The following is a 12,231-nucleotide window of genomic DNA, read 5'->3' on the forward strand; positions in this document are numbered from 1 at the left end:
TACTGACCAATAGTCAGTTCACATGATGGCACACATACCGGTAACACAATATATTAGGATGACTGTATAGGATTACAATTAACAGTGATTTGTAAACCGTTTAAAGTCACAACAATATCAATAACCCATTTTATTTGTGAACTGACCAAAATAGTTATTTGGCCCCAATTAACACCTTAACAATACAGTGCCTAACTGCCAAGGTCAAATGGCATAGGATATCATAATAGGATGCTATATGTTGTCTGTATACGGTTAAAGAACAGGATTCAGTTACAAGAAATAATTATATTATGGATTAAAATTAATATTTAGTTTTGCACTGTGCAGATGACGTCATCACCATTTTAATCTTAAAGGAGCATTGTAGACACTTAGCATGTGACAAACATGTGAAATCTTGACACTGAGCATGTGACAAGCATGTGAATATCTTGGTATATCATGTGTGTTTCATTCACATATATTTCTACTGTTACTGTGGCTGTTATATTTCACAACGCCAAGCAAAATTGCGCAATGACATATTAATAGGGATGTTGATGGGAATAACTAATAATAGTCAAATCTATTATTGCTACAAAAGGGATTTTCCCGATCACTGAATCAACCGTTGCAGCAAGTGCAAACCTCAAGTTAGTCAACAAAACTTAACGTTGATTTATTCTTCCCACCGAGTTCATCAAGAGTCCCTGGATGGTATTGATACTGGTTAAATGAAAGGACTTGACCACAACAAAACACAAAAAAATAGATTGCGTTTGGTTTCCTGTGCGGATCAGTATATACAATGCCTTTTGTACGGTATAAGTAGATACAAAAGGTGCGGAAAAGAATTATATTTAGCATATTTCTTGTCACGTTTACATTTGCATAAAGCGGTGAGAATTGTAATTCTGTCTTGCAACCTAAAGGCAGCCTCTTACCATATTCATTTAACTGATAAATGCCAAAATGCCCAACAAATTATGTGTAGTTTTTCCATACCATTAATTAATGAAATACGGTATTTTAATGAATTAAATTTTTTTTTTTAAATACCTATATAACACCAGTACCATTATAACAAATTAAGTAAACTGTTATCTTTTAAGACAATGGCGATCTTATGCTATCATTGTCAGAGTTTATTTGTTCATTTCTTGAAATTAATTACGAAATATAATTATTTTACAATACCTATATATGATTCCATTACGTTTGTACGAAATATCGAACGGCTATATTTAATACAATAAATATCTCGGTATGTTTATCAAAAGGTATCACATTTTCTCTGCAATGTTAAGAGTTATTATTATTTTTTGGGGGGAAATACAAATATAACTCACCTTTTAAAGGCATAATTGGATTCTCTTAGTTCTTCAATCCTCGTGGGTTTTCTGTCGAGCGGACACATTTTAATGGCCTTTACCGTCTGCGTGATACACAGGTCACAGAATGTGTGTCCACACTTCGTATCCAAGGGATCTAAAATTGGCGCCAAACAAATGTGGCAGTTCATGTCGTCATCAACATTATCCTTATATTTATATTCATGGTTCTCCGTGTTGGAATGTTCCCTGCCGCATTTCTCGCATGCGCTTTCTACGTACTGCATGGCACTCGCCATTTCTGGGAAGTTTCTGCCACTAATTCACACAGTGTTTCTCTCTCAGATCAGACAGGTCCCTCGCTTAAATTAACCAACGGCAATCTAACGAGGTTCATTGTGAGAGTTCATGAATATTCAAACAATTAAGCGGGGAAAGCATTTTGTTAAGCTTACTGTCAACACAATACCAACTTTCACTCAGTGTGGTAGTCCTTAGAAATGTTGGCTGACTTCACGAATTCTGAGGAATTAAATGGAAAAGAAAAGAAGTTATAGTATAGATAAGCAGGGCGTATTTTTGGTCTGCATTCATTTAACTTCACCTGTCTCCACACGCTTGTGCACTATGATATCCCAAGAAAGTCGTGTTCTATGCTGTCTAACAAGGTTTGGTAGCAGACACATGTACTGTACAGTGAATCTGGATAATGTCTGCAACTTGTTGCTTGTACTCACATGAACATAACCAAAACGCAAAACAAGGTCAAATCAAGAAGCGCAAATTGGTAAGGAAAGGATAAATGGAAATAATATGAATCGCCAGCCCAAGAAACTCTCCATTATTCTGTGTTGGAGGAGGAGGTGGAAGAGGTGGGGGTGGGAGGGGGCGGGGTTGGGGTGGTGGTAGGCGCGATTCTATTTTCTCTCATTCCCAGTACTAATTATAATGATTGAATGAATGCCACATGGGAGAGGATAAGGGATGGGATTAGGGAGGGGATACGACATCGGATTAATATGTTAGCTGATGTTCGATGAAGGAAGAGATTATGTTGCTCCGTTAAATTTGGTTTCGAATTTCAATCCCTAATGACTAGTGCTTTTTAATACTATGCAATCCCTCTGGAGCGATTTATTGATATAAACAGCAATAAGAACAATAGCAAAGAAAGGGAAATTGTGAGGAAAAAAAAGGTCTTCAAAATCATGTTTGTGGCTGTTTTTCTTTGTCTGTATTGGGGAATTTGTTTATATTTCCCCCTTGGCTGGTCAGTAACCCTTCCATTTGACACTTTACCCTAGAATGACTCCAACTATTCAAACTTCATGTGGTTTGTTAGTCAGTGGATGGTATAAAATAACAAACCCAACGAGGTATGCCAAAAAAAAAACCCCGGCATCCTGTTCTATTTTAATGGATTGGTTTAAATGTTACCAATCTGGAAAACCCCAAACTTTGTAACCAGTTTTGAGGTGAATAAAAGTTTACCAACAGTATTACAGCATATACTCCGTGGCTCTGGTGTATACCTTTGTTAATTGAAATATTTTGGCACACTGACTTGGAAGAAAAAAACTCAATTGCCTGATTGCTAGAACTGCATAATAGATCACGTGAAAAATCTGATATTGTAGATAATGAGTTTTTCATATCTATTGTTCCGTTGTGAGCGGTATTGGTTTCATTAATTAATGAACAATATCCCATTGAAATTATTGACGCGTGATATTTAGCTGCCTGAACCCACGCAAGCACGCAGAACCTTCATCGATGCCAAATATACAGTTCTGGGAACTTTCCGGTCAAAGTTTATGCTGTATAGTCCGACAAACTTTATTTTGATTTTTTTTTGTCCGTCAACATGTTCAAACATCGTAATCTCATCAATCAAAGCGACTGAACTACTTAGTCTAGGAAACAGTCTATTACATAAGTACCTCAAACACGGTAACAATATAGTTCAAAAGTAAAACATTACACGTTTAAAGTAACACAAAAATAATATTTTTAGGACGTACTAAATATTAATTTAATACATTATGATCGGCGTCATTCTGCAGATCGATTTCATAAATCGTTAAAATTGTGTATTTTCTTACCCCAATAATTGGTTGGATGGACAGGGCTTATCAAGTGTCACAAAACAGTTGTGCAACATTTTATATAAGTGTCCGTATACTGCTATAGGCTACGTCCAACGACTGTTCGGTATACCAGCCACATGTATGAATTCATACTTCACATACAATTTGATAAAGCGCTTAGTTTAATATTTAGATTTAACAACGAAGATACCCGCATGTGTATTGCATGACTGGTAAAGAAAAAAAAAATATGTTGTACATGTGAGATACGCCACACTAACCTATATATGGACATAACGTCCATAGAAACACTATATATACAGTATAAGCACCTACGCAACACAGGATATACAGTATAACCAACTACACAACAATAGATATACAGTAAAACCAATTACACAACAATAGATAGGCTATACAGTATAACCAACACTAGATAAACAGTATCACCAACTACACAACACTAGATATAATGTATAAATAAGCAACTATACACAACACTAGATATACATCATAACCAACTACACAACACGAGATATACGATATAACCAACTACACAACACTAGATATACAGTATAAGCAACTACGCAACACTATATATACAGTATAACCAACTACGCAACACTATACAGTATAACCAACTATACGCAACACTAGATATACAGTATAACCAACTACACAACACGAGATATACAGTATAACCGACTACGCAACACGAGATATACTGCATAACTAACTACGCAACACTAGATCTATGCAGTATAACCAACTCCGCAATAGAACACTTTAGCCGTTACCGTATGGTTATGTGTTGTGTTTTTTGTTTGTTTTATTTCAAACGTGTAATACAGCCCATCACAAGCACTGAACAAGTCTGCTAACGCTGACGATTGTCATTTCATTACACGCGCTAAGTAATAGGTCAAACTAAGAAATGACATCATGACATAAGCTACTGTAATATCAATAAATAGTCTTATAGCCAATATCTGTGCCCACGACTATCCCATTACATATGCATATTAAATGGCTAGTGGCATGATATGTACCTAGTCTTATAAAGGACAATCAGATGCTGTTTTCACTGTATCAAATCGTTTTCTAAAATGAATGATTGTGTTATGATATGGAATATCTATATATTGTATACGGAGTGTATGACTTGTTGCTAACTATCTCTATATTCGGTTATGGATCTAACCAACAACGTAAAAACTTTGCGGTCTATATGAAGCACCAAGTTTATTATAAACTTCATGCATTGAATTGATGTGAATAATGCCCATGCAATTGTTCGCCATAACACTCACAGGGTTGTTAAACAAAAAGCTTTATATACTGCTCACTGCAAGCCTATTTGTTGATATGACGGTCGGCGCCTCTGTTCTTGGCTATACCAGTTATTTCTAAGATACAGTTTTAGTACTTCAATAAGGACTCAAAAATATATTTGAAGAGCAGGAACATATATTGACATCCTTTTTTTTCGACGCTTTCAAAAAAAACCTTTTTTATTCCTTTAACCATTTTTCGCTGATTAAAAGGGGAGTCACATGCCTTCGAGCTTTGTCAAGCTCAGCTTCTTTAGTTGAAAAAAAAAATAATATTAACTTAAATATTAATAAGCCAAAGCACAGAGTCCTAAAGGATCGAGGCAAAATGACCAATATAAATAGAAAATGCGGTACGAGGGTGCTATGAATCATAATCGCGGGGCTGACACACACCAAGTTAGCCACTCTCCCTGGAAGCAAGCAAACCAATTGTAACACCACCACTCCTTCACTCCCCCACCCCCTCCCCGTATTACTTAACTCTGACAAAGAGAAATTACGTCACCTACTTTTTCCTTCTAGAAATATGATGCATGTCTTCTTGTTCACTTTAAAAGGTGTTCATGTCCCATTCGTAGCCGATCTGACCCGGGGTCGATCAGGGGTTAAACTGCTTTTGATATGATTGCTTTTCATTACATCGTAGCCGATCGGTACATTCCACTATTTAGACAGGGGTGTCTGTATTTGCGTAGAACCTAAACGAGTCGTTTATCGTTCTCAAATTATTTTGAGGAGGAAACATCACACACTTTTCTTAGTGATTTTATTGATTGAATTAATATTATTGAAATTATTATTAATCCCTTAACCTAATCCGACTTATAATCATGGTTGAATGCGACGCAAGCAACCGATTATCGAATGGTATAGTCCAAGTATATCCTGTTTACCTGTATCTACTTAGTTTTATGCTGCCAACTTTTGTATTAGTGCATAAAACTACATAGACATATTCTTAACGATTCTGTAGATACTGTGAGCAGCTTGTTCACAAGGGCGGCGGAACCGGGGGGGGGGCACAGGGGGCACGTGCCCCCACTTTTCCTCAGATTAAAAATGTGCCCTTTTTCTACATAAAAATTTCTAAATTAAAAAAAGAGTTTACAAAGCGAAACCCACGTCGAATGAAATATTTCGGGAAGTTTTAAATGTTTACTACCACAGGCGTAGGAGCCCAATTTGATTTGGGGGGCTGTAACGACTTGCCCGAAAAATATTACCAAAATTTTTCGCACGCTTTGCGCGCGTTCAACATGTTAATGTGCATATCATATAGGCATGCGTTGGTTATTACATCGCATGCCAATAACATACAATCATTTGTCGTGTTATAACCCTTCCAAATTGGTTTTAATTATTGGCAAAGTCGTTACAATAATAATGATCATAATAATATCAGTTTAACCATTGAAAAACACATAGAAAATTACTTTTCTTTCAGTATTTTGACATATTTCATTTGCTTTCATGCATGTATCGATCGCGTGTGCAGGGACTTGGACTTTATAATGATTTCACCTCATTTTGTCGTTTTCCTTGTTTCCCAATTTGCACATTAAGTACTGCAGTGCTAGTATGCATTGTTTCCTTGGGAGGGGGGGGGGGGTGGCGTTGATGGAGTGATGTGTATACGCAAATAAGATAATACAATAACAGTTATGAAGGGTACTAAATATCAGGCTGCATCAGTCCAATCGAATTTCTGCAAAGTGCCCTTCGACGTTGGTGCCCCCCAGATTAAAAGTGCTTCCGCCGCCCTTGCTTGTTCACCAACCTTACTCCCTTTTTACTCTTATAAACCGCTTTAGATATAATTGTTTTGTTGTTATTTTTTTTTAAAACCATTTCACATCCAGCTGACTGTTACATTCGTAGAAAGCACGAGGAAGGTCCCTTCATCACACTGACCACGTGCATTGTCTACACAAAAAAAGTAGACAAAACGTGGACCAAACATAAAATAAGCTTAGACCACAATACAAATCGACTCTCGTATATATACAATCAAGCACCATGCAGGAAGTCCCAAATGACTTACTCGCGGGCTGTCAATCGCATTACATACAATGTATATGTGGTTAAGTGTAAACAGTATATATAGGTCGTTTCTCGGCCTTTTGCTTAAGTTCAAGTGTAGTGCCTAATCTCATGTGTAGTATCTGTTCCCTTTTGATGGGAATGGTGATGCACACCCGACGATGGTCACACAGTCACAGTCCCGATGCAATGGGACTGGGATTGAGAGCGGATCAGTCGTTCGGTAGTTTGGTTTTCGTGCCCAGGTTCTTTCCTGGGCGACTTTTTCTTAAAAAGTAGTGTATATTGGTATCACATCATAATTAATTGCTACAGTACCATTGACTTACACACTAAACTCGTCACATTCCAAGGCCGATATAGCACAAAATAACAGTTTTAAACTGACATGTCCTACCCACCATATGATAGCTAATGGCTTGGGCAATCGTAAAGCATTCAACTTTTGTCACCATGACCGTGTAAAGTTTGAGCTAGAAGAGCTCAAAGTTTATCATGCATAGTGCTCCCCTTCCAATCTGTCAGCTGTCGCTAAGGAATCTTTTTGTTTCAGCCAAGATTTTGTAAAATACCATTAAATCATCTTTAATCCTAAGGTATTTTTAAACCAACAGTAGTTTATTTCTACCTCTATAGCGTCCAATTATAACAAAAGAATGGGGATGACTCAGATATTGCCAAAAAGTCAATAGAATATGTAACTTTACGGCTATTTACCGACAATTGTTAACCTCTCAGAAGGACGTGCACAACACGAGTTGTGGCGTGATATATACCTCTAGGCTAATATTCACTTAGTCGAGACCCTACAGGAAGTATGCCTTAATGCCCAAAACGACATTTACAGTCGAAGAAAGGTAACTTTGGTTAGCTGTTTTATTCCAAGTGGGAACCATAAGGTGCGTTTTGCCAGTTAAATTCGTAACTGTCAACATATATGTTTAAAAATAAAATAAAACTGTTAGCAAACTGCTTATCCACTAGAGAGCCTGTGTAATAGAATGTGTAAAAGTAAGTCAGGCCAACTTAGTTTTACACAAGATATATGTTTGTCAACATACAGCCAATTACGTAAACAATTTACTATTTTGAAATAAATATGTTAAGGCTTTCGAGGCTAACAGTAAACCTGTGAAGAAGGCCTTGCTAGGGGGAAGGACGTCACGCCCTCTATTTTCAACATGTTTACCTACACAGGATTTGGCAGTAGAAACAGGTTGCTCACATTCTTTTTCTTTTCATTTTTTATTTCTCTGTTCTATTTTAAAATAAGTCTGAAAGTTTGAACTAGCTATAACTTGCAAACTTGTCGTTATAATGAAATTTGCTGTGGTTTTCATCATTTAAGCAATGTCGGTATGAAACAAAGTCTTGCTTAAAATATGTCCCTCTGCAGTTTATCTCCTACCTCTCCTCTTCCCATGTTGGTTTGTTTCTTCTCCCCATTCCTTGCCTACTTATCCTCTTACATCTATATCTTTTGTGTTCACCTTGCTCACTAACCTGTCTGTATTCTGTGCGTGTAATTGTCCCTTCTGTTACTGTAACTTGTCATGCAGCCTCTGAAGAAGATCCTGCTAGGATGGAAACGTCAGGCCCACTTGCACGCTTTATTCTTGAATGGGTTTTGAACAAAGTAGTCTATTAGCTTACTAATCATCTCAAAATTGACTTGTGCTCAATAACAGAAAGGAAGGAAAAGGTCGAAAATCTCGTCATTAAAAGAAGAAGAAGAAGAAGAAAAAAACGTCCGTTCTCTCTGCCATTTTGAGTTTAGTTCCTGTTATTATAAAACAGGAATGTAACGTAAATAGGTTGCACTTCAGTGATTGTAATAAGCAATATCTAAAATTTAGTCTATTGTTCCGGTCTGTGGCAGCGTCATTCATAAAACGAAAAACATTTTTAAAAAACACATTTCTTTAGAAATTAGTTGATATTTGAATCCGAAACCGGATGTATTGGACCGAGTAAATGGTTCGGCAGTCTACCGTGTTAACGCTGATATTTGTAACTGATGACGTCACAATAAAGAAACCGATACAAATTCAACAAGTTGATTACATACAGTAGATAATACCGTCCCCTTAAGTAGCTGTCGTCTTAAAAGGTATGCTGTATTGGCTCCAAATATTCAAATATCGTCACCATTGGTCAAAATTCGTAAACTGTTTTTAAGACAACCTTCGAGAAAATTTCCTCACTGGGACAATCGGTTAACTTGTGTGTTCCTTAACAAAATGTCTGAGAACAATTTGGAGAGTAAAGACCTCCAGGAACGTCTTTTTTGAAAACTTCTAGCTATTATAGCGTGCTATAGTTTGGGGCCTATACTGACTACCTTTAATGTGTCTTCCTGACACCCGATTTATATAGTATCCACAATAACCTTGAAGGCCACGGTATGACATATCTGAACCACATGGTCCAACTCCTTTGTGTATCACATATATCGTGTAATTGTACTGACCTTAACGTTAGCCTATACGTACAAGGAAATATGATAACATGCCTTAAAGCAAATCAACACTAGAACTGCATTTGCCTGCAAATACGCAGTACTGTACTAGTGCGCGTGGAGTGCTTGCAGTATTAGGGAGAACTTTTCGGTTGTTCATGGTGTCTTTTTTGAGAGGACAACACACCACGGAGTATAATTCACGTAGGTACATACAAAGTGAGGGCGCTTGTGAATTCCGTGACAGGCTCGGAATAAGTTAGCTAGGCAGCTAGCTTCTGAAATTGCAATTGTACAGAGATTATATGAAACTAAGTTTCAACGTCCAGTCATGTTGGTATCGTTCACTTGGCCAGCGATGCCAATATTGTAGCGCGCACGCGCACTATAATGGAAACAGTATAACCGTTGTCCGAGACATTGGAAAACTAAGCCTGCAGTTTGCACCTATACAAAGTTCCTGTACATGTTCTTCTACTTGATTTTAATTAGTTTCAGTATTATCCTAACATGTTGGAGAAAGTGGAGGATGCGGTGAAAGAAATCGGTTTTCCAATATAAAACAAAACAGGGTATTTGCCTGCGCCCCTCCACCACTCCTCATGTCACCCCCCCCCCCCGCCATTCATAGACGATAATGCTCAGAATAGTTATAATAATTGTAAAAAAATTAAAATAAGTTTTTGCTATCCTTCGACAATACTCAATAATACAATCGACAAGTCTGGGTGATCCTCTATAGAAGGCCTACACATTGAAAAGTGTTAAAGCAAACAATATAACTAGGTTCCGTCTATAGGCAGGACAGAACCCACTGCCTTAGTTCATGCGTTCTCTGTTTACACAACACAATACGTACCGTAGTTTGAAATGTACGTCTATAACGGTCGATGATTAACCAATGTGAATTTCACGTCCTTAATTAGCAAACAACTAAATGGTATATATCGGGAATAATGACGACACTATTCGCCTCAAAGCCTTACGAAACCGATAGTGGCAAACCTCTTAAATTGATCAGGCAAACTTATTCTATTTATGTATTGAATATGTTGTCCTTTTTTCTCTCTCTAATTCTGTCTATTTCTCTTTGCTTCGAGCCATTAAATTAGTTATCTTTCATATAATTATCATTATATATATATAGCTATATATATCTATCTATATACATGTATATATATATCTACCCATATGTATATTTATCTACCTATATGTCTATTTATCTACCTATATGTCTATGTATCTACCTATATGTATCTATATCTACATGTATGTATCTATATGTACCCATATGTATCTATATCCACCCATATTCACCTATATGTACCCAGATGTATATATATATATATACCCATATGTATCTGTCTGTATATATATATATATATATTCAATGTGTCTTTCTAACATATATGAATTCTTAATTTGATCGGGCAAGTAAGTACAGTAACCCGTGTGAAGTGTTTAGAGTGTAGACCGTTTAAATCGTTAATTGAGCAATAACTCTGCTTAATGGCAGTAAGAAAACACGAATGTTGTTATACCATTGTCCGAGACTTTAACAGACTAAGCCTGTTTGCACCTGTACGAACCTGTACATGTTCTTGCACTTGATTTGATTTTCAGAATCATCCTAACATTTTGGTATAATGTCTGGAGTATTTCGTATCAACCACTCTATTCGCATCTTGTTTATATTTTATGCATGCTTCTGACTTGCTTGCAATACTCATTTCAATGAGCATTGATAAAAATGGAAAAAGAAAAATAAATCAGTGCGTAGCGAAAGTACAGTTGCCCATTACGTAACCTCCACAGTTAACGACGTAAATAAATATAAGCTCCAAGTCGTAATAATAATAAGGCTTGATTTTTGTATATAGCGCCTTATACCAGCGATATGTCTCAAAGCGCTTTACAGACGTTATATTACCCCTGGTCAATGATAACCTGTCCCAGAGACAATCCCTCCAGTCGGCAGCAGCTATGTACTGCGCCCAATGACAAGTTACCTCACAGGTACCCATTTAACCCCTGGGTGGAGAGTGGCAAGTGAGATAAAGCATCTTGCCCAAGGACACAACGTAATGAGCTAGGCAGGAATTAAACCAGCAATCCATGGATCACGAGTCCGACGCCTTAATCAATTGACCACCACGATCTACAAGTCGTATATGCAATACAATGTAGGCTACGCAAGTATTTTAGAATGTTACTGTTTGGACTATACTGTTTAGGATAAATGTTGTTGAATGTTTAAGAAGCTGTTACATACCCATTTAGGGTTTCTGTAGAACAGCTGTTTATTTACAACATTAGAGCAACATATTAAGAACACAGTACATAAAGTCAGTGTAATCGTATTTGCTAAAGCAATACCATTTATACCGCACCCGCTTAAAAGTATGTGGGTTTCCTTTCAATAAAGGTCTCTCTGCCTGTGTACATTCATACACTGAACGGCTTATACAATCCCAACATGCATATTGTGTTCACTATATAGTGAACATATTATACATTGAATATTTATTATGCTTGCCATCTCTGAATTGGTTTGTCACTTTACATTGTTGACTTCACCTTGTACAGTTTGTGTGTGTGTGATTTTTCCCCTAACACCAACTGTGAAATGATACGCGACATTCGGTAACACACTATGTATGGCTTTCTGTTTTATTTTTTTTATATCTAAATCAGAAATAGGCTAGCCCAGTTGGAAGGGAGTTAGCCACACTTTATGTACAGTTGTCAGACAAACCGTTCTATTTACATATTGGAGGCATTAACGGCAACTTTTGTTATGAATACAATGTTGTACACATCGATTATCGTGGCGTCAACACCGTTGTGTTATTGTAAACAAAAAGCAATCCCTGATATGAATAAAGCTTACCAATGCATAATGTACTGAATGTCATACGTTTCTAATATATTTTTGTTAAATATATTTTTCTACTTTTGAAAAAGAAATATATCTATAGCATTAAAAGTGATCTTTGAAT

General features: G+C 36.8%; 2 protein-coding genes across 2 annotated transcripts in view; one reads left to right on the plus strand and one right to left on the minus strand.

The window, feature by feature from the left end:
• The window catches only part of LOC139983280 (uncharacterized), a 254,458-nt gene that overhangs the window by 214,665 nt on the left and 27,562 nt on the right, over positions 1-12,231 (plus strand). The gene's annotated exons all lie outside the window — the stretch shown is intronic.
• The window catches only part of LOC139983282 (ligand of Numb protein X 2-like), a 37,808-nt gene that overhangs the window by 24,307 nt on the left and 1,270 nt on the right, over positions 1-12,231 (minus strand). The window contains exon 2 of the mRNA XM_071996740.1: positions 1,332-1,835. Within this exon, the coding sequence (XP_071852841.1) occupies positions 1,332-1,612 (281 nt within the window). The 5' untranslated portion in view covers positions 1,613-1,835. The remainder of the gene's footprint in view (positions 1-1,331; positions 1,836-12,231) is intronic.

This window comes from Apostichopus japonicus, chromosome 16 (assembly GCF_037975245.1).
Source record: "Apostichopus japonicus isolate 1M-3 chromosome 16, ASM3797524v1, whole genome shotgun sequence".
In the NCBI taxonomy this organism is placed as follows: Eukaryota; Metazoa; Echinodermata; class Holothuroidea; order Aspidochirotida; family Stichopodidae; genus Apostichopus; species Apostichopus japonicus.